A 19104-nucleotide genomic window follows, 5' to 3' on the forward strand; every position below is an offset into this window, starting at 1 on the left:
ATGTTTTAGTACGACTTTCGTAAGCTACGAAGGCGCACTGCTTGATGGCTTGTTGGGGCGTCACAGCTACTGTAGTCAGGAGCCTCGCATAGTAATACGTACTGTGCTTCAATGTGATATTACTGTATTGTGTGTCTACAAGGACCCCAAAATGGCACCTGTTAAGAGATATGCTTATGAAGCGGATTTCAAACTCAAGGCTATCAGTCACATAGTAGAACATGGGAATAAAGCAGCTGCAAAATCTATCTGTCTTTGTTATTATGCTCAGCTTCATTTTAGTTTACATTTTAACTGCACAATTGTGAGCTTTTTGTTATGCACGAAAACAATATTGTGTTATTTTTATTAGAGATGGCACGATACCACTTTTTTATGTCCGATACCGATACCGATATCATAAATTTGGATATCTGCCGATACCGATATGAATCCGATATAATGTTTTTTAATCAACAAAACTGTTTTTTAAAATATCTTGCTGCATTTTGCAAGTCTGCAAGTTCATACTCAAGTTTAAAACAACAACTACACTAAAGCTATTCTGTTATACCTGTATACAAAAAAAATATTTCATAGTTCAGCAATACTGATCAATCTAATAAACTTAAACCTACACCATCCTCACTATTCTGGTATTTTAAAGAGTACTTAGCGTAAATATTAAGCAACCTAACTAATAGGGTTCCAACTCCCAGCAACAACAAAAATAAATAAATAAAAAATAGGGAACCACCCCTCACGCGCCACCTCATGATGCTTAATCGACGTAATCAACCTTAATTTGATGAAGTGTGAAAAAAATGCACAGAAATCAATTATTTTTCAAGAAATATTAAATAGATTCAACATCTTTCTTCAACAAAATTGCAGACTGCACAGATGGTACCTTCCCAAAGTAAAAAGTACTATAGCTTACTAGGGTATATATATTAGACTTAATAGTCACTATATACAGTAATTGACTTCTATTCATTTTACATCAAATTAAAACTTTGGGTGTCAGATAATTATTTATTAAAAGCTCGACATTTTAAATGAGAATAAGAAAGAAAAGTATGTCTTTGTGCCCCCTTTTCCCTGTTCATGCCCTATCGGCCCCCCTGGCTAAACTTTGCTAGATCCGCCCCTGCACAGTTACCAGCGTCAGCTACGTAGAAAAAGATCCTGGTGTAGAAAGTAATATTAAATACATTCAAACAACAGCTGATCAAGCTTAAACGTGCTGCTGTTGTTCAGCCACTGGTTTCCTCTTTCTGGTGCAAAGTGGGCCAAAAGCAAACCAGAGACACGGACTCCCGACAGAAAAGCCGATCAGCTGATCGTTAAGCAGTTTCACGATTGAAGTAGCAGCCGGAGAGCGAGAGGCAGTCGCTTGTTAAGATTAACGCAGGAATGCTTTACAAACATTCGGAGATGGACTTACACACTTGCTTTACTTCTCTCGGGATAACTTTGTCGGAGATGAAATGCCAGGTTGCTAGCGAAGCTCCAAATGCTATCCAGACCACCGACAGGTCCCGCATGCCACAGCCGCTCTATCACGTGACCACACTGCTCCGACGTGCTAACGTTCTGAGGTGAGTTACGGCGTGTTGCAAGTTTTGTGAGGTGCTTTCGTGATATTTAATGGATCGGATTACATTTTTTATTTTTCTCCGATATCCGATCCAGTAATTTAGGTCAGTATCGGACCGATACCGATACGTAATATCGGATCGGTCCATCTCTAATTTTTATTCACGGGGCGTTAGTATTTAATAAATGCTGATAATTTATTTCTGAGCAATTTTTTATGTACATCTACCCTGTATGTTAATAAAAGTGCCTGTGTGACATCTGCAACACATAACTTTGACCAATATCTCTCCTTTTTTACTTACTTTATGTGTTTAAAAAATATTGTCATATATACAGTATATATCATATATCTGCAAAGCTGTTCATAGGAACAACCTCCCTCCATGGTGGTCTAATCTTTATTCGGATGCTGAATTGACTGATTTATGAATTTACTGTAAAGATTTCATACATTTGTCTTATTGCAAGCAGAAGGCTGTCCTGGGATTCTTCCTGCTACTCCACTTCATTTTCGAAAACTCTAAATCACACGCTTCCCATTATAATTTTCTAATTTTAGGATGATGTTTTCATACACACATCTACATCTACATCAAACCAGGCTTGTCACATCCAACCTTAGTCTTGTATATTATATCTTTGAGCAATTGTTCAACAGCAGATCTGCTATGTGTGTGCAGTCTGTGCTCAGGAAGGTGACTGCTTGCACCTGTCTGAGGTAACACTGTCAAGCACCGTCATTATAGCAGTCTTGTACAATATATACAGTACATATGTTATAGTGTTGGTCTACAAAATTTTTCTAGAACACAAACCTGTTTTTTGTTTGTTTATTTGTTTGTTTTTTACTACTCTAGTACATCAGTAAAGTGCAGGAGCACATTTTTCCTCATGGATAAAAGTCTAATACAATCCGAGAAAACAGCTTAGCCACGAATCATATCTGTGTTTGGCACTGCCATGTATTTTTAGACTCATATTTTTAATAACAAATACTTTAGGTTGTGTAGTAGGGAAAATACCGGGGCAATAATGAAATGTATACGAAAAAAGTGTGGCAATGAGCTTGCATGCATAAAAGCTAAATGTGATATTGTAGTCCATAAGTTGACCTCTGTGAAGCAAACATACAAAATGCTGTGTGCTATCTGTGAGGCTCATTTGCAATACATTAAAACCAAATCAAAACAAAGCTGTTAAGCAATGAAAGGTTCATTTTTAAAAAAACGTAGATTTAGATTTGAAAACAATTCTATGGGGTGACTGTTGCCAAGTCATTTTGATGTCATAAGCTTCCATTCCATAATGTCACAGTTAGGTTTGATTTGGTGCTCAGAACACTTTAAGACAAACTGTATTGGATTGTAAGACAAACTTCAGACAAAAAAATAAGAAAAGCAGTCACAAAACTCAAGATGAGGGAAGAACAGCCTCCATACAAGTCGAGCTCAGTGTATAATGAACTCCGTTTTGAGGGAAAATTTTGTGATGCAATCATCAAAGTGGAGGATGTTGAATTTCCGGTCCACAAGATAATCCTGTGTAACTGCACCCCGTACTTCAGGTGAGTTGCTTACCTGATAATGGGGAGGAATGATTACCGATTTATACCCCAGGAAAATGTATTTCATGGTCTTAGTCTGTGAAACAGTGCCAACAAAAAGGAATCATGGAGCTTTTGTGATAAAAAGACGGTCACAGTCAACTGACAGATATACCCAAAACATAACGCAAACATTTGCACTTGCTGATTGCATGAACTAAATTCAGACTGTGTTGAGCTGAAGTTTCATTTATGTGTTTTATTAAGTTACATTAAAATCTTATCAAGTGTTATCCACACAGTAAAACACACCAGATTTACTAATACTAAAAAGGTTGAATGCTATTATTCAGTTATATGCTGTGCAAAAGTTTTGAGTTGCCTCTCATGTCGTTATGTTTTGCTTTGAATTAGATGATTTTTTAAAGGTACACTTGAACAACAGTTCTCAGAGGCTTTCAAAGGTTTTGATTGGACATTTTTCACCCTTTTCGGTCCAGTCATTGTACCTGACCATTTTCAGAGGAATGCTTTTGTTTTGTTTTTGTTTGTTTGTTTATTTGTTTGTTAAGCCATTTAATGTTGACCTATGAAAAAGGAAACAGGCTGAGATATGCCAAATTACACGGTAACTAGACTGAAGATCAGTGGAAACAGGCCTTATGGAGTTGACTTAAACATTTGTCATAGAGGTACAACACTGAGTGTCTCGAATCAGCTGTAAAACATGGTGGAGGCTCTGTCACTGCATTTTGTTTGGCAATAGCTTCATATACATACTGCCAGTGTAATAAATCCAACACTCAAGCTCACTAAACATGTACAAACTCTGTTTTGGAGTTATATCCTCTACAGCAATATGGACTAGACATGAAAAGACTATCACAATAATCACATAGTAACACATGCAATCAGGCGATCATTTCCATTCCAGTCAATTGATTTTATATATTTATCCTACTTGTGCTTGACATGGTTTATTATCTTGTTGCTTCCACACCTTTTAAAATTCTCTGCTCTGTGTCCATCTCTACCCTCAGAGCTCTCTTCACCTCTTGGAGCGACCCAGACAAACAGGTCTTCAACATACCTGGCTTGTCTCCTGAGATGATGGCACTCATCATTGACTTTGCATACACTGGCAGTGTTTCTGTAACGGAGGAAAACGCAGTGGAACTTCTCATGGCAGCTGATCAACTCAATGTAATGGACATTGTAAAAATCTGCAGTGACTTCGTGGGGGAGCAACTCTGCGCAGAGAACTGTGTTGGCATTTGGCAGTTCACAAAAGTACACTTATCACCCGAACTACGTGCCAAGGCCTTCCACTACATCATCAGTAACTTTGAGCAGGTGGTTCTTCAGGAGGAGTTCCTGCAGCTAACTGTGGAGGAACTTGGTGATATTCTTGAAAGAGATGACCTCAATGTACAGTGTGAGAGCACTGCGTACGAAGCACTTATAAAGTGGATTAGCCATGTGCCTGCAGAACGGGAACAACACCTCATCGCTCTGTTGTCTAAGGTGTATAAACTTCCATTACTACATTTAGTTTCGACTTAAATCTTCAGCATTTAAGTCATAGATTGAGTCAATCCATCTGGGTATAAGGATGCTTTAATCGCTCGAGATGTTGGTCTTTTCAGCTGTAGCCAAACCACATTTAAGCAATTCTCTTCAAGATCATTAAAACTGTATCAGAAAGCTTCACAGAATAAATTGTATTTATTTAGTGTAGTTGCTAGGCCTATGACTAAAAACTGTCCGTAACAAGTACAACCATTCTCCCCTGTTTGTGTTCCTCAGCTTTATTTTAGTTTATGTCATTTGTTTTTTATATAAAGTTAAACTTAACACATTAGATTTAAAATTTATCTTCATCAGAACTGTACAAAGGACTTTTGTCTATGTTGACAAAAAGGCTAATGGTGTCTCACTTTGGTCTCCCTCTTGCTAGCAATAAGAAAATGAAATAACACTACGAGCATTATCCTAAAGAAGCTTGAGTTGACTAAAACTGATATAGTTCAAATTCAATGTTTCCATTGTCTAAGTCCTATTGTCTTCTGTCATCTCTCTGTAGGTCCGACTGGGACTGGTGACTTTAGACTACCTAAGGGACAATGTGCGGCTCAATCAGTTGGTGCGGACCAGTTCTGACCGTCTGTCCATGATAAAGGCTGCCATTATATTACCACAAAATATGACCAACAGACCCTATGTGTTTCGCCTCTGTCCCCATCTTGCTCGTCCCCGTCTGCCTCATTCCGTCCTGCTGGCCATTGGGGGATGGAGTGACCGTAATCCAACTAACGCCATCGAGGCCTATGATTACCGGGCTGAATGCTGGGTAAACGTAACAAACAACCTGGAGCATCCTCGTGCCTATCATGGAGCTGCCTTCCTCAACGGGTACGTCTACTCCATTGGTGGCTTCGACAGGGTGGAGCATTTCAACAGCGTCTGTAGGTTTGACCTGACCACTCGCACTTGGAATGAGGTGGCACCCATGTACTGCCGCCGCTGCTATGTGAGCGTGACTGTGTTGAACGGGTTCATCTATGCCATGGGAGGCTACGACGGGCATGTACGACTCAGCAGTGCAGAGCGCTATCAACCTGAAACCAACCAGTGGAGTCTTATTGCATCCATGCATGAACAGAGGAGCGATGCCAGCTGCACAACACTTCACAGCCGGGTGGGTAAAGTAAAAGAGCAGGAGAGAAATAGAGTAGGGTCTCAGGCACACATCAACTCTTAAAAAGTTGAAATATATACTAATGTCAGGTTTTTTTGTTTTTTTTCTTTGTCTTCAGATTTACATTTGTGGTGGATTCAATGGGAACGAGTGTCTGCAGACAGCTGAATGTTACAACCCAGAGACCGACCAGTGGACGATGATCAGTCCCATGAACAGCCGCCGCAGTGGGATAGGTGTCATTGCATATGCGGATCATGTCTTTGCAGTAAGACCAGAAAGTAGTGCTGACACTTACGTAACATACAAGTCACATCTGTAATGTGCCTTGATCAGCAAGGCTGACAGTTTGGGTTAAAAATTTTTTTGCCAACTTTGTTTTGTATTTATCAATTATCAGAGATTCCTATCCTTCATGTATTTTTTTCATTTCACGATGTAAATGTGCCCCATTCCCAAAATGTTGATGATTTCACTAATGATTTCACATCTCGCATGTGAAACCCACACAGCAAAATTGGTATGGCCCGGATCTGGCCCACACAATGTGCTTTCACATGGCCCACATACCGCAAAGAATGACGGCCCCTTTAGTGGCCCAGATCTGGTTTGCCAGACGTGGCCCACACATGGGCCAGCACAAGGCCAGTTGTAGATACACTGCTGGCCCTTTGCTGGCCCAGAACAATTTGAGGTGATATGGCGCTTTTCTACTCTCTACTCTCCCGGATTACTCAAAGTGCTCTATACAACCTGCCACATTCACCCAATCACACACTTGCTCTGAACTGAGTGGTTCCTAACTACATTCATACACATTCACACTCTTCACATGCAGACTGGAGGAGCCAGGGATCAAACCACTAACCTTCCGAGTCATAAAGACTTCCAAAACAGCCCACTTTTACTTTATTTTACTTTTTCTTTGTAACTCACAAGTCATTTTCACACAGCCGCTACATCCTGATCTTTTCTTGACATTCCCAAACAGAGGGACCTGGGAAAATTCAAATAGTGGAACATTAAATAGCCTTATTTTTTTAAACAAATTTGATGTGTAAACTCCATATAACGGCATGAGAGTATGTCGGGTAACTTTTCGCTTTATCCAGGTAAAACCCTAAACAAATCAGAGTAATTCCAGTAGTCAGACCACACCTAAAGCAGCATCTGATTGTGTCTGCTACATATTAAAGGCAACTTTGGACAGTATTGCAACTTAATTCTTACAGTCACTTTCTGAAGTATCTGTGCGAAAAACAGCTTAAGAAGTATAGCAGGTGCACTTTCTTACAAGGGTGCTGTGAAACTGGTTTCAACTACAGTCAGTCATTTCACCCATGCATTTACTTTTAGGTTGGTGGCTTCGATGGAAACAGACGTCTGCGCACCGCTGAGGCTTACAACCCACAAACCAATACGTGGAACCTCGTGTCCTCTATGTTGACCCGCCGCAGCAACTTTGGCATTGCAGTAATCAATGATCGCCTCTTTGCTGTCGGGGGCTTCAACGGCTTCACCACCACTTTCAACGTTGAGTACTACGACGCTTCAAACAACCGGTGGTTTAATGCGCCTCACATGGGGATTTTCCGCAGTGCCCTGAGCTGCTGTGTGGTGTCCGGACATCCCAACCTGTCTGATTACACCATTCCTCGTGACAGCCTGACATGTTTAAATGTGCCAGAAGAAGCAGCGGAGTCCACGTAACACCTTTAAAATGCAATACTGCCATGTGTCAACATCTGGGACTCCAACATGAAGGACTGAAATAAATCTTTAGAACATCAAACCGCTGGTGAACTGGACATTTTTTGTAGATATTTCAAAAACTTTAAGTGTGTGCGTGAGGAGACCGTGCACTGCAGATACTGGGTTTCATCAAGAGAACGCCATTGCAACAATAACAAATTTAAAAGAATTTTTCATTCCCTGCAAGGTATGGCTGCTGAGTAGAACAGACATGCACAAAGGGTGACCAGATCACAATAAGTCACATGTGGGACTTTTCCAAGTCCTCCTAGGTAAACACAACAAGAATAAAGGGAAGCTTTTACTCTCCCTTCTTAAGTCAGCTGGGGTTCTGTCTAGTAACAGACTTTACACTTGAGTAGGAATGTATCCACGGGTCATTTTTGAGCAATTTCTGACAATTTCTGAATCTTTAACAAATATTACACACATATACTGTGTTGCTTAACACCATCTTTTCTCTTGTGTGAAACAGAAAAATAACTCTATTTCTCAGTGTGTATTTAATGTGCTTTGTGGTATTTTCCACTATATTACATAGAATTATATATTTGTTTATGATAAAAAAGCATGACCTTCATATTTACTAAGGAAAATCCGGTCTTTATGTGTTCAGGGAGGTTGCTGTGATCTGCTCTCAGATCCGCTATCCACTGAGCATTGCTGTTATGGGTTGCGTCTTTCTCCCACATGCTCTTCCAGTATTGCTCCGTCTCCAGCCTTGGTGGTGCTGTTCTCATATTGTTCCCCTGACACTGAGAGTACACCTTGGATTGTTCTGTGGAGAACAGCTGGTTTATTCTCCTGCCTTCGATCTCTCTGGTGTACCTCTTCAAGCGACTGGCCAAGGCTTTGAGTTGTTGCTTGGCAGTTTCCAAGACCTCAGGTATGGACGGCTTGCTGTACTTCTTAGGCATCTTCTTTGTCACTGTGATGGCATCAGCCACACATGGGTAAATCAGTCCATTTTTTCACTTTATTAGTTTGCTTTGCAGTTTTCTTCATTAATATAATTCATTAATCATTTGGGTAAACCTAACACTGGTATTATGAGGCGCGCACATAGTAACATTGTGTGGTTTTTCTAAAATATTTTGTTATATTAATTATGTTTCTCTTTCTTTGAGTTACCTGGGTTTGGGTGGTGGCTGTTTTCTGTCTGGGCAAATATCGTGGCTGACAACTCTGGGAACAAAATGCCTGCTCAGCAGGACCAACCATGGGCTTACCAGGAGCAGGGGTGTTTTAGGTTTAGTTAGGTTATTCTGTGCTTAGTTAATATTAGTGTGTGTTTTTGTTTCCCCCCTATTGTGTGTAAATGGTTTGGCCAAATCATTATAAAAGCTACCCTCATGTGTCTTTGTAATTCGGTCAGTTTGTGAGTTAAGTTGTGTCTCACTTTGTTGGTTTAAGTTTCTGGAAATTACTTTTCGCAGAGTTATATTTAGTTGACCTCTTTTATGGGCCTGCTAATTATGATTTTGAATTTTGTCATTTTTGAACTTTTTGAGGGTTAAAATAAAGAAAACCCTTTTTGAAGATATTTTTTGCCTGTGTCCTCTATGCTTTGGCTGCTTGGTCCCTCACAGTCATACCATTCTGCAGCTCAGATAGTTGGCTAACCTCTCTCCGTGCTACCTTGAGGGTACTGCTCCTTGCGACTATTCAACTTGTAGCCAAGCATCTCACTGATCACTGCTGCCGTGTTGTAGATCAGCTTGTTAGTCTCGGAAATGGTGGTGGTATCGTCTATAGTGCTGCATTCACATGTTCTAGTAGATCCTCTGAGGGTACTTCACGTACATGTTCATTAGTCGTTAATAAATAGTGACACGTTTTACATTTTACAATAAGGCTCCCATTGATAGTTGCAGATATTTATAATGCACTGATAAAATACAATATTATATGTTTAAAATATATCTTTACAAATGCCTATTGTGCTTACAAGGTAGTAACTTAGTCTGAAATGTTTAATATAGCAACTCTAGATGAAATATATAAGTGAATAGATCTCTATTTGACAATAAACTGGTCAGGTTTTTCTCTTTCTTCTCTCTTTCTTTAATGCGTAACATTTATTAATGGTTTATAAAGTGTTTGAAGCTTAATTAATAACATAGCTATAAACGATTTATTAGCCATCTATAAGGGGAGTCTTATATTCCCCTATCCCACATTTGGGACAGGGGGAAAAAGCATAAAATGCTGTGCAGTCCCCCTACCTGCACAACATGAAGGTTGAAGCAACACCAACACAGCACCTTATTGCAGTAAACCAACGTGTAGACAGTGATTTGCAAAGCTGTTCATAGGAACAACCTCCCTCCATGGTGGTCTAATCTTTATTCTGATGCTGAATTGACTGATTTATGAATTTACTGTAAACATTTCTTACATTTTTCTTATTGCAAGCAGAAGGCTGTCCTGGGATTGTTCCTGCTGCTCCACTTTATTTTACAAAGACTCTAAATCAAACTCTTTCCATTATAATTTTCTAATTTTGGGATGATGTTTTCATACACACCTCTACATCTACATCAAACCAGGCTTGTCACATCCAACCTGCTTTTAGTCTTATATATATTTTTTAGTCTTATATCTTTGAGCAATTGTTCAACAGCAGATCTGCTATGCGTGTGCAGTCTGTGCTCAGGCAGGTGACTGCTTGCACCTGTCTGAGGTAACACTGTCAAGCACCGTCATTATAGCAGTCTTGTACGATATATACAGTACATATATTATAGTGTTGGTCTATAAAATTTTTCTAGAACACAAACCTGTTTTTTGTTTGTTTATTTGTTTGTTTTTTACTACTCTAGTACATCAGTAAAGTGCAGGAGCACATTTTTCCTCCTGGATAAAAGTCTAATACAATCCGAGAAAACAGCTTAGCCATGAATCATGCTATGTATCATATCTGTGTTTGGCACTGCCATGTATTTTTAGACTCATATTTTTAATAACAAATACTTTAGGTTGTGTAGTAGGGAAAATACCGGGGCAATAATGAAAAGTACACAAAAAAGTGTGGCAATGAGCTTGCATGCATAAAAACTAAATGTGATATTGTAGTCCATAAGTTGACCTCTGTGAAGCAAACATACAAAATGCTGTGTGCTATCTGTGAGGCTCATTTGCAATACATTAAAACCAAATCAAAACAAAGCTGTTAAGCAATGAAAGGTTCATTTTTTAAAAAACGTAGATTTAGATTTGAAAACAATTCTATGGGGTGACTGTTGCCAAGTCATTTTGATGTCATAAGCTTCCATTCCATAATGTCACAGTTAGGTTTGATTTGGTGCTCAGAACACTTTAAGACAAACTGTATTGGATTGTAAGACAAACTTCAGACAAAAAAATAAGAAAAGCAGTCACAAAACTCAAGATGAGGGAAGAACAGCCTCCATACAAGTCGAGCTCAGTGTATAATGAACTCCGTTTTGAGGGAAAATTTTGTGATGCAATCATCAAAGTGGAGGATGTTGAATTTCCGGTCCACAAGATAATCCTGTGTAACTGCACCCCGTCCTTCAGGTGAGTTGCTTACCTGATAATGGGGAGGAATGATTACCGATTTATGTAATTCATGGTCTTAGTCTGTGAAACAGTGCCAACAAAAAGGAATCATGGAGCTTTTGTGATAAAAAGACGGTCACAGTCAACTGACAGATATACCCAAAACATAACGCAAACATTTGCACTTGCTGATTGCATGAACTAAATTCAGACTGTGTTGAGCTGAAGTTTCATTTATGTGTTTTATTAAGTTACATTAAAATCTTATCAAGTGTTATCCACACAGTAAAACACACCAGATTTACTAATACTAAAAAGGTTGAATGCTATTATGCAGTTATATGCTGTGCAAAAGTTTTGAGTTGCCTCTCATGTCGTTATGTTTTGCTTTGAAGTAGATGATTTTTTAAAGGTACACTTGAACAACAGTTCTCAGAGGCTTTCAAAGGTTTTGATTGGACATTTTTCACCCTTTTCGGTCCAGTCCTTGTACCTGACCATTTTCAGAGGAATGCTTTTGTTTTGTTTTGTTTTTGTTCATTTGTTTATTTGTTTGTTAAGCCATTTAAGCTAGGAATGGTTATGGAAGGGAAACAGGGACTGTAATTGAGCAAAATGCACTGGAACTTCCATAAGGAAAGGAAACTGGCTGAGATATGCCAAATTACACGATAACTAGACTGAAGATCAGTGGAAACAGGCCTTATGGAGTTGACTTAAACATTTGTCATAGAGGTACAACACTGAGTGTCTAGAATCAGCTGTAAAACATGGTGGAGGCTCTGTCACTGCATTTTGTTTGGCAATAGCTTCATATACATACTGCCAGTGTAATAAATCCAACACTCAAGCTCACTAAACATGTACAAACTCTGTTTTGGAGTTATATCCTCTACAGCAATATGGACTAGACATGAAAAGACTATCACAATAATCACATAGTAACACATGCAATCAGGCGATCATTTCCATTCCAGTCAATTGATTTTATATATTTATCCTACTTGAGCTTGACATGGTTTATTATCTTGTTGCTTCCACACCTTTTAAAATTCTCTGCTCTGTGTCCATCTCTACCCTCAGAGCTCTCTTCACCTCTTGGAGCGACCCAGACAAACAGGTCTTCAACATACCTGGCTTGTCTCCTGAGATGATGGCACTCATCATTGACTTTGCATACACTGGCAGTGTTTCTGTAACGGAGGAAAACGCAGTGGAACTTCTCATGGCAGCTGATCAACTCAATGTAATGGACATTGTAAAAATCTGCAGTGACTTCGTGGGGGAGCAACTCTGCGCAGAGAACTGTGTTGGCATTTGGCAGTTCACAAAAGTACACTTATCACCCGAACTACGTGCCAAGGCCTTCCACTACATCGTCAGTAACTTTGAGCAGGTGGTTCTTCAGGAGGAGTTCCTGCAGCTAACTGTGGAGGAACTTGGTGATATTCTTGAAAGAGATGACCTCAATGTACAGTGTGAGAGCACTGCGTACGAAGCACTTATAAAGTGGATTAGCCATGTGCCTGCAGAACGGGAACAACACCTCATCGCTCTGTTGTCTAAGGTGTATAAACTTCCATTACTACATTTAGTTTCGACTTAAATCTTCAGCATTTAAGTCATAGATTGAGTCAATCCATCTGGGTATAAGGATGCTTTAATCGCTCGAGATGTTGGTCTTTTCAGCTGTAGCCAAACCACATTTAAGCAATTCTCTTCAAGATCATTAAAACTGTATCAGAAAGCTTCACACATATTATAGAATAAATTGTATTTATTTAGTGTAGTTGCTAGGCCTATGACTAAAAACTGTCCGTAACAAGTACAACCATTCTCCCCTGTTTGTGTTCCTCAGCTTTATTTTAGTTTATGTCATTTGTTTTTTATATAAAGTTAAACTTAACACATTAGATTTAAGATTTATCTTCATCAGAACTGTACAAAGGACTTTTGTCTATGTTGACAAAAAGGCTAATGGTGTCTCACTTTGGTCTCCCTCTTGCTAGCAATAAGAAAATGAAATAACACTACGAGCATTATCCTAAAGAAGCTTGAGTTGACTAAAACTGATATAGTTCAAATTCAATGTTTCCATTGTCTAAGTCCTATTGTCTTCTGTCATCTCTCTGTAGGTCCGACTGGGACTGGTGACTTTAGACTACCTAAGGGACAATGTGCGGCTCAATCAGTTGGTGCGGACCAGTTCTGACCGTCTGTCCATGATAAAGGCTGCCATTATATTACCACAAAATATGACCAACAGACCCTATGTGTTTTGCCTCTGTCCCCATCTTGCTCGTCCCCGTCTGCCTCATTCCGTCCTGCTGGCCATTGGGGGATGGAGTGACCGTAATCCAACTAACGCCATCGAGGCCTATGATTACCGGGCTGAATGCTGGGTAAACGTAACAAACAACCTGGAGCATCCTCGTGCCTATCATGGAGCCGCCTTCCTCAACGGGTACGTCTACTCCATTGGTGGCTTCGACAGGGTGGAGCATTTCAACAGCGTCTGTAGGTTTGACCTGACCACTCGCACCTGGAATGAGGTGGCACCCATGTACTGCCGCCGCTGCTATGTGAGCGTGACTGTGTTGAACGGGTTCATCTATGCCATGGGAGGCTACGACGGGCATGTACGACTCAGCAGTGCAGAGCGCTATCAACCTGAAACCAACCAGTGGAGTCTTATTGCATCCATGCATGAACAGAGGAGCGATGCCAGCTGCACAACACTTCACAGCCGGGTGGGTAAAGTAAAAGAGCAGGAGAGAAATAGAGTAGGGTCTCAGGCACACAGGCCTAGAGACCTGTCAGCAACCTTTTGGTAACAACCAGTTGCTAGTGAAAAATATGTATTCCTCGGCTGGTTAGGGAGTGGTTGTAAGAAAGACACTGACTTCTACAAATAGTTTGTGAGTGTTTGCAGACAAGTCAGAGTATTCCATGCAAACCTCTGGTGTGCTCAACAGTCTGCTAATGACCAAAGCAAACACAAGGAGGTTTGTGGTGCAACACCTTTCTTCAATTTCACACTAGTGACACCATCAACCTCCAGCTACCACTTGCCAACCAGTCAGGGGATACACATTTTTTACAGTGAAGCGAGGTGCAAGATACCTCACAAACTGGTTTCTAAGCTAGAGTGATGAAGGCCTAAATTGAACAAAACTACACATTTAAAACTACCTGTATGCCCGTAATAGTGATGATAAGGAAAACAAAAGTCATTAAAAGAATTAGCTTTTTTTATTTTTGAAAGGCAGGGACTAAATGTCTAAATGTCAGTCTGTATCAGAAGAATTTATAGTGTTCATTGTTATGTTGATCATGTAAAAGAAAAAGATTTTCAAAAAACTTTTAAGTTCACAGAATGTAATAGCATGCAAGTAGGGAAAAACATCAACTCTTAAAAAGTTGAAATATATACTAATGTCAGGTTTTTTTTGTTTTTTTTCTTTGTCTTCAGATTTACATTTGTGGTGGATTCAATGGGAACGAGTGTCTGCAGACAGCTGAATGTTACAACCCAGAGACCGACCAGTGGACGATGATCAGTCCCATGAACAGCCGCCGCAGTGGGATAGGTGTCATTGCATATGCGGATCATGTCTTTGCAGTAAGACCAGAAAGTAGTGCTGACACTCACGTAACATACAAGTCACATCTGTAATGTGCCTTGATCAGCAAGGCTGACAGATTTGGCAGTTTTGCTAACTTTGTTTTGTATTCATCAATAATCAGATTCCTATCCTGACCACAGGTTCAGAGAAGGCATTCTCACTCATTAATTTAACTGATTAGTGATGTTTCTGCTGCATGTATTTTTTCATTTCATGATTTGAATTTGCTCCATTCCCAAAATGATTTCACTGATGATTTCACATTTCCTCATCATTCCACTAGGGGAAATATGTTAGAGACAATTTCAAAATTATCCTCCAACACCTTTTGAAAAATAAGCCAAGTGATTAGCACTCATTCTCTTGGGACAGTACGTATTTTAGCTGTAAATTTGTCTTGCTAGTTGCCTTAAACCCACTGATTTAGTTGATTTGCTGCTGCTGCTGTTGATTTGGTAAAAAGCAAAGATTGTGTAGTCTCACCTTTGGAGACATACTTCTTTATTTAGCTAGCTACTCTTGAAGATTTATTTTCTATTTACACTGTCTCTATTCAAAAATGAAAAAATTATTATCAGCAGAATGCAGTGACCTTATCCTGGTGCTGACCTGCTGAAGAAAGGACTGAAACTCGAAGCTCCTTTTTGAAATAAAGGCAAAAGAGCTGTGAAGACAACTGAAAACATAAATACTTCACAATCATTTCACCCATGCATTTACTTTTAGGTTGGTGGCTTCGATGGAAACAGACGTCTGCGCACCGCTGAGGCTTACAACCCACAAACCAATACGTGGAACCTCGTGTCCTCTATGTTGACCCGCCGCAGCAACTTTGGCATTGCAGTAATCAATGATCGCCTCTTTGCTGTCGGGGGCTTCAACGGCTTCACCACCACTTTCAACGTTGAGTACTACGACGCTTCAAACAACCGGTGGTTTAATGCGCCTCACATGGGGATTTTCCGCAGTGCCCTGAGCTGCTGTGTGGTGTCCGGACATCCCAACCTGTCTGATTACACCATTCCTTGTGACAGCCTGACATGTTTAAATGTGCCAGAAGAAGCAGCGGAGTCCACGTAACACCTTTAAAATGCAATACTGCCATGTGTCAACATCTGGGACTCCAACATGAAGGACTGAAATAAATCTTTAGAACATCAAACCGCTGGTGAACTGGACATTTTTTGTAGATATTTCAAAAACTTTAAGTGTGTGCGTGAGGAGACCGTGCACTGCAGATACTGGGTTTCATCAAGAGAACGCCATTGCAACAATAACAAATTTAAAAGAATTTTTCATTCCCTGCAAGGTATGGCTGCTGAGTAGAACGGACATGCACAAAGGGTGACCAGATCACAATAAGTCACATGTGGGACTTTTCCAAGTCCTCCTAGGTAAACACAACAAGAATAAAGGGAAGCTTTTACTCTCCCTTCTTAAGTCAGCTGGGGTTCTGTCTAGTAACAGACTTTACACTTGAGTAGGAATGTATCCACGGGTCATTTTTGAGCAATTTCTGACAATTTTTGAATCTTTAACAAATATTACACACATATACTGTGTTGCTTAACACCATCTTTTCTCTTGTGTGAAACAGAAAAATAACTCTATTTCTCAGTGTGTATTTAATGTGCTTTGTGGTATTTTCCACTATATTACATAGAATTATATATTTGTTTATGATAAAAAAGCATGACCTTCATATTTACTAAGGAAAATCCGGTCTTTATGTGTTCAGGGAGGTTGCTGTGATCTGCTCTCAGATCCGCTATCCACTGAGCATTGCTGTTATGGGTTGCGTCTTTCTCCCACATGCTCTTCCAGTATTGCTCCGTCTCCAGCCTTGGTGGTGCTGTTCTCATATTGTTCCCCTGACACTGAGAGTACACCTTGGATTGTTCTGTGGAGAACAGCTGGTTTATTCTCCTGCCTTCGATCTCTCTGGTGTACCTCTTCAAGCGACTGGCCAAGGCTTTGAGTTGTTGCTTGGCAGTTTCCAAGACCTCAGGTATGGACGGCTTGCTGTACTTCTTAGGCATCTTCTTTGTCACTGTGATGGCATCAGCCACACATGGGTAAATCAGTCCATTTTTTCACTTTATTAGTTTGCTTTGCAGTTTTCTTCATTAATATAATTCATTAATCATTTGGGTAAACCTAACACTGGTATTATGAGGCGCGCACATAGTAACATTGTGTGGTTTTTCTAAAATATTTTGTTATATTAATTATGTTTCTCTTTCTTTGAGTTACCTGGGTTTGGGTGGTGGCTGTTTTCTGTCTGGCCAAATATCGTGGCTGACAACTCTGGGAACAAAATGCCTGCTCAGCAGGACCAACCATGGGCTTACCAGGAGCAGGGGTGTTTTAGGTTTAGTTAGGTTATTCTGTGCTTAGTTAATATTAGTGTGTGTTTTTGTTTCCCCCCTATTGTGTGTAAATGGTTTGGCCAAATCATTATAAAAGCTACCCTCATGTGTCTTTGTAATTCGGTCAGTTTGTGAGTTAAGTTGTGTCTCACTTTGTTTGTTTAAGTTTCTGGAAATTACTTTTCGCAGAGTTATATTTAGTTGACCTCTTTTATTGGCCTGCTAATTATGATTTTGAATTTTGTCATTTTTGAACTTTTTGAGGGTTAAAATAAAGAAAACCCTTTTTGAAGATATTTTTTGCCTGTGTCCTCTATGCTTTGGCTGCTTGGTCCCTCACAGTCATACCATTCTGCAGCTCAGATAGTTGGCTAACCTCTCTCCGTGCTACCTTGAGGGTACTGCTCCTTGCGACTATTCAACTTGTAGCCAAGCATCTCACTGATCACTGCTGCCGTGTTGTAGATCAGCTTGTTAGTCTCGGAAATGGTGGTGGTATCGTCTATAGTGCTGTATTCACATGTTCTAGTAGATCCTCTGAGGGTACTTCACGTACATGTTCATTAGTCGTTAATAAATAGTGACACGTTTTACATTTTAAAATAAGGCTCCCATTGATAGTTGCAGATATTTATAATGCACTGATAAAATACAATATTATATGTTTAAAATATATCTTTACAAATGCCTATTGTGCTTACAAGGTAGTAACTTAGTCTGAAATGTTTAATATAGCAACTCTAGATGAAATATATAAGTGAATAGATCTCTATTTGGCAATAAACTGGTCAGGTTTTTCTCTTTCTTCTCTCTTTCTTTAATGCGTAACATTTATTAATGGTTTATAAAGTGTTTGAAGCTTAATTAATAACATAGCTATAAACGATTTATTAGCCATCTATAAGGGGAGTCTTATATTCCCCTATCCCACATTTGGGACAGGGGGAAAAAGCATAAAATGCTGTGCAGTCCCCCTACCTGCACAACATGAAGGTTGAAGCAACACCAACACAGCACCTTATTGCAGTAAACCAACGTGTAGACAGTGATTTGCAAAGCTGTTCATAGGAACAACCTCCCTCCATGGTGGTCTAATCTTTATTCTGATGCTGAATTGACTGATTTATGAATTGACTGTAAACATTTCTTACATTTTTCTTATTGCAAGATGAAGGCTGTCATGGGATTGTTCCTGCTGCTCCACTTTATTTTACAAAGACTCTAAATCAAACTCTTTCCATTATAATTTTCTAATTTTGGGATGATGTTTTCATACACACCTCTACATCTACATCAAACCAGGCTTGTCACATCCAACCTGCTTTTAGTCTTATATATATATTTTGTCTTATATCTTTGAGCAATTGTTCAACAGCAGATCTGCTATGCGTGTGCAGTCTGTGCTCAGGCAGGTGACTGCTTGCACCTGTCTGAGGTAACACTGTCAAGCACCGTCATTATAGCAGTCTTGTACGATATATACAGTACATATATTATAGTGTTGGTCTATAAAATTTTTCTAGAACACAAACCTGTTTTTTGTTTGTTTATTTGTTTGTTTTTTACTACTCTAGTACATCAGTAAAGTGCAGGAGCACATTTTTCCTCCTGGATAAAAGTCTAATACAATCCGAGAAAACAGCTTAGCCATGAATCATGCTATGTATCATATCTGTGTTTGGCACTGCCATGTATTTTTAGACTCATATTTTTAATAACAAATACTTTAGGTTGTGTAGTAGGGAAAATACCGGGGCAATAATGAAAAGTACACAAAAAAGTGTGGCAATGAGCTTGCATGCATAAAAACTAAATGTGATATTGTAGTCCATAAGTTGACCTCTGTGAAGCAAACATACAAAATGCTGTGTGCTATCTGTGAGGCTCATTTGCAATACATTAAAACCAAATCAAAACAAAGCTGTTAAGCAATGAAAGGTTCATTTTTAAAAAAACGTAGATTTAGATTTGAAAACAATTCTATGGGGTGACTGTTGCCAAGTCATTTTGATG

The 19104-nt window shown here is 39.5% G+C and overlaps 2 protein-coding genes across 2 annotated transcripts; both read left to right on the forward strand.

Moving 5' to 3' along the window:
- The first annotated feature begins 2889 nt into the window (after window positions 1–2889).
- LOC113023220 (kelch-like protein 10) lies at window positions 2890–7614 on the forward strand. Its single transcript, XM_080302716.1, has 5 exons — window positions 2890–3145; window positions 4165–4648; window positions 5208–5822; window positions 5941–6090; window positions 7179–7614. Exons 1-5 carry the CDS (start codon window positions 2997–2999, stop codon window positions 7530–7532), a joined length of 1752 nt encoding a protein of 583 aa, XP_080158842.1. The 5' UTR covers window positions 2890–2996; the 3' UTR covers window positions 7533–7614.
- Window positions 7615–11007: 3393 nt separating this feature from the next.
- On the forward strand, window positions 11008–15877 carry LOC113023219 (kelch-like protein 10). Its single transcript, XM_080302717.1, has 5 exons — window positions 11008–11114; window positions 12180–12663; window positions 13232–13846; window positions 14569–14718; window positions 15449–15877. Exons 2-5 carry the CDS (start codon window positions 12247–12249, stop codon window positions 15800–15802), a joined length of 1536 nt encoding a protein of 511 aa, XP_080158843.1. The 5' UTR covers window positions 11008–11114; window positions 12180–12246; the 3' UTR covers window positions 15803–15877.
- The last annotated feature ends 3227 nt before the right edge of the window (window positions 15878–19104 follow it).

Source organism: Astatotilapia calliptera, chromosome 6 (assembly GCF_964374335.1).
Source record: "Astatotilapia calliptera chromosome 6, fAstCal68.1, whole genome shotgun sequence".
NCBI classification, from domain to species: Eukaryota; Metazoa; Chordata; class Actinopteri; order Cichliformes; family Cichlidae; genus Astatotilapia; species Astatotilapia calliptera.

Excerpts from the sequence above, each read along its gene's own strand:
- LOC113023220 (XM_080302716.1), top strand. The coding sequence starts at position 2,997 with ATGAGGGAAGAACAGCCTCCATACAAGTCGAGCTCAGTGTATAATGAA. Across the intron at positions 3,146-4,164 it reads AACTGCACCCCGTACTTCAG|AGCTCTCTTCACCTCTTGGA; the intron begins GTGAGTTGCTTA and ends CTCTACCCTCAG. Across the intron at positions 6,091-7,178 it reads ATGCGGATCATGTCTTTGCA|GTTGGTGGCTTCGATGGAAA; the intron begins GTAAGACCAGAA and ends ATTTACTTTTAG.
- LOC113023219 (XM_080302717.1), top strand. The coding sequence starts at position 12,247 with ATGATGGCACTCATCATTGACTTTGCATACACTGGCAGTGTTTCTGTA. Across the intron at positions 12,664-13,231 it reads TCATCGCTCTGTTGTCTAAG|GTCCGACTGGGACTGGTGAC; the intron begins GTGTATAAACTT and ends ATCTCTCTGTAG. Across the intron at positions 13,847-14,568 it reads GCACAACACTTCACAGCCGG|ATTTACATTTGTGGTGGATT; the intron begins GTGGGTAAAGTA and ends CTTTGTCTTCAG.